This window comes from Neoarius graeffei, chromosome 20 (assembly GCF_027579695.1).
Source record: "Neoarius graeffei isolate fNeoGra1 chromosome 20, fNeoGra1.pri, whole genome shotgun sequence".
NCBI classification, from domain to species: domain Eukaryota; kingdom Metazoa; phylum Chordata; class Actinopteri; order Siluriformes; family Ariidae; genus Neoarius; species Neoarius graeffei.
The window spans coordinates 7,568,711-7,571,324 of NC_083588.1; the positions used below are offsets into that span (position 1 = coordinate 7,568,711).

At 36.1% G+C, this 2,614-nt stretch overlaps 1 gene segment (V, D, J or C); it reads right to left on the reverse strand.

Annotated features, from left to right (window-relative positions):
- Window positions 1–904: 904 nt before the first annotated feature.
- LOC132869145 (Ig heavy chain V region 914-like) lies at window positions 905–1,348 on the reverse strand. The segment is given in 2 exon segments: window positions 905–1,221; window positions 1,303–1,348. Coding segments are annotated over 2 exon segments (363 nt in total).
- Between the last annotated feature and the right edge of the window lie 1,266 nt (window positions 1,349–2,614).

Consider the following 2,614-nt stretch of genomic DNA (forward strand, 5'->3'; position numbering starts at 1 on the left):
ATTGGTGAACATGCAAGTAACCTTCAAAGTTCTGTAAATTTAGTAATTTCCTTCACTTTAGAGATGGTTGTTAATTATTAACAAACATATTTTATCGAATGAATCAACATTTTTAGTGACTGTCGATATCAGTGTTTATAATATACATGTTGAAGGTGTAATTGCTGTTATTGAGATGATGTCTGTGCTCCTAATTCTGAGAGATAATACTTGTGTATTTTCTCATTTCAAAAAAACAAACAAACAAAAAAAAACCTCGCAATTTCATGAGTTTAATCTCAGGAGAAGTGAGATCCTGCCCTCTCTAAGTAGGTGCAGAAACATTGACATTTATTTTCATTGTTCATGAAATATTCTGTAAAATGAAGAAATTAATAAAAAGGTTCAATATGACTAATCTTGAAAGAATATAATTTTAATGCGGTTCTTTGATCAAAATTATTTTTTGCATGTTTGAAATGGCACAAGCGATTAAAACTTCATTCCAGTGAAATTTATTGAAAACATGGGGAGGAGCTTCATCTGATGGAGAATGTGTGGCTTTTAATGGAACAGAAGCCTCTTTATCAAATACGATAATATTCAATCAAATATGAAAGGATCCGTGAAATAGGATTGATAAGGTTTGTATCTTCCCTTACAGAAAAAAAAACACATGAATTTCCCATGTGATCACGTTACCACGTGTTACCATGTAGAGCACATGAGGAAAACATGTTACCACATGTGTAAAACATTCCCACATGTGATTCACATAAAATTGGGCCAAAACCACATGTTTCCCATGTGCAGATAACATGTTTCACATGTGAAGTTCATGTGGTTTTTCTGTAAGGGTTGTGGACATTCTGCTATACTGTACACTGTATGAGGTGTTTTTGTACAGGGATGTTGTTGATTTGTCTCACTGTGGTTCACGAGCGCAGTAATACACAGCTGTGTCTTCAGTCTGCATCTTCTGCCCTGTTAATGTTACTGTGCTGCTGGACGTGTCTCTGGAAACCTGAAACCTGCTTTTCAATTTCTCACTGTATAAAGTACTACCGCTGCTACATACACGTCCAATCCATTCCAGAGTTTTTCCTGCAGGTTGTCGTATCCAGTGTGTACAGTAGCTGCTATCAGTTAATGAATATCCAGACACTTTACAGGTCAGAGTCAGTGACTGACCAGGGGTTAATACTGTGGATCCGGTCTGGATCAGCTCAACACAGTGAACACCTGGGAAAGAAAAGTTATTTTAATATTGTAAAAATAAAAAGCAATAAAAATGTATTAAATGTCAAATGTAAAAACACTTACAGTGTACGGCTGCCAGCAGCAGCAGCAGGAGGGATGTAGAGATCATGGTGTGTGTTGAAGCAGAAGAAGTAAAAGCTCTTGGTCTTCACTGCTTAAATATATAACAGGGAAGGACATTTGCATCGAGACACTCCTAATCTTCAGGGAAATTTGATGGATTCTTCTGTATGAGAAAACCTCCCCATCTCTCAAGCATCTCTAATCTGTGAGTTTAAATCTATAATAATTTGGACCAAATATTTGAACAATTAAAAAGATGAAAACAGTTGTTCAGGGGTGAGCTTATGGACTATTACCTGTTTTCAGGTGAACTTATATGAAGCAATCACATGAGAATATCACCACAATAGGGAATGAATAAAACACAACAGTTAAAGAGTGTGCAGTTATGGAAAAATAATCAATGATGGGGGGAATTGAAAAAAAACAACTGAAAGAAATCCACGATAAGATTCACTTTTTATTGAGAGATGTACAAATGACTGCATTCCATTTTCTCTCAGCATTCATTCATTTCTTGATGTGAGAAATTATTCTGACACATTGTATTCCCAAAGTACAAATCACACAAAAGGACAAACATCAGAGCCATAAATTTAGTGTTTGTTTGTGAAACTTTGTCTATCATGTTTGGTATTTGGAGGAAACATGGCATGAACCCAGTCGAGGATTATAGGCTTGAAACACTGAGAAAATTAGAAATGATAATTACAGCTGTCTGTCTGTCTTTCAGTGTGTGTATTTGTTTTCCACACATCATTCTTATTCTGCCATCAGTGAGACCTCGTGATATAATTCATTACTCAGCTTTAATATATTCATTGTCAAGCAATTGATAGATATGAGATGTTGCCTTGTTTCTGTTCAAGTGGATGACAAACCTAATATTAACACTAAAAAGTAAATGTCGTTCGATCAGCTGAACTTTTTTTAACAAGTTAAAAGTTTACTGAAAAGCGTCCATGTGATATTCACTGTGTGGAAGGACTGAATGAGGAAATCTTCAACACTAGTTAATATAAATATTGCTGCTCGGAAATGTTTCACTGAAGTGGGCGAGGTTTTGGTTGTCAGAAATGTTTTGGATAAATTAACTGAATCAGCAGCCCCATAGTTTCAGACACATCATGGTGTTGGAATTATTTCTGCTGATTTCTGATCAGCCTTCAAAAGATTTTGCAGAGTCATGGCCATTTGCATGACACCAAACACGTCCCATCCATACCAGGGGTTTCTTCGCTGCTTTGAAAAGTCAATCCAGATCCTCTGCAGGAGAAATTCAGAGTTTCTCCAGGTTTCTTCTGCATCTTCA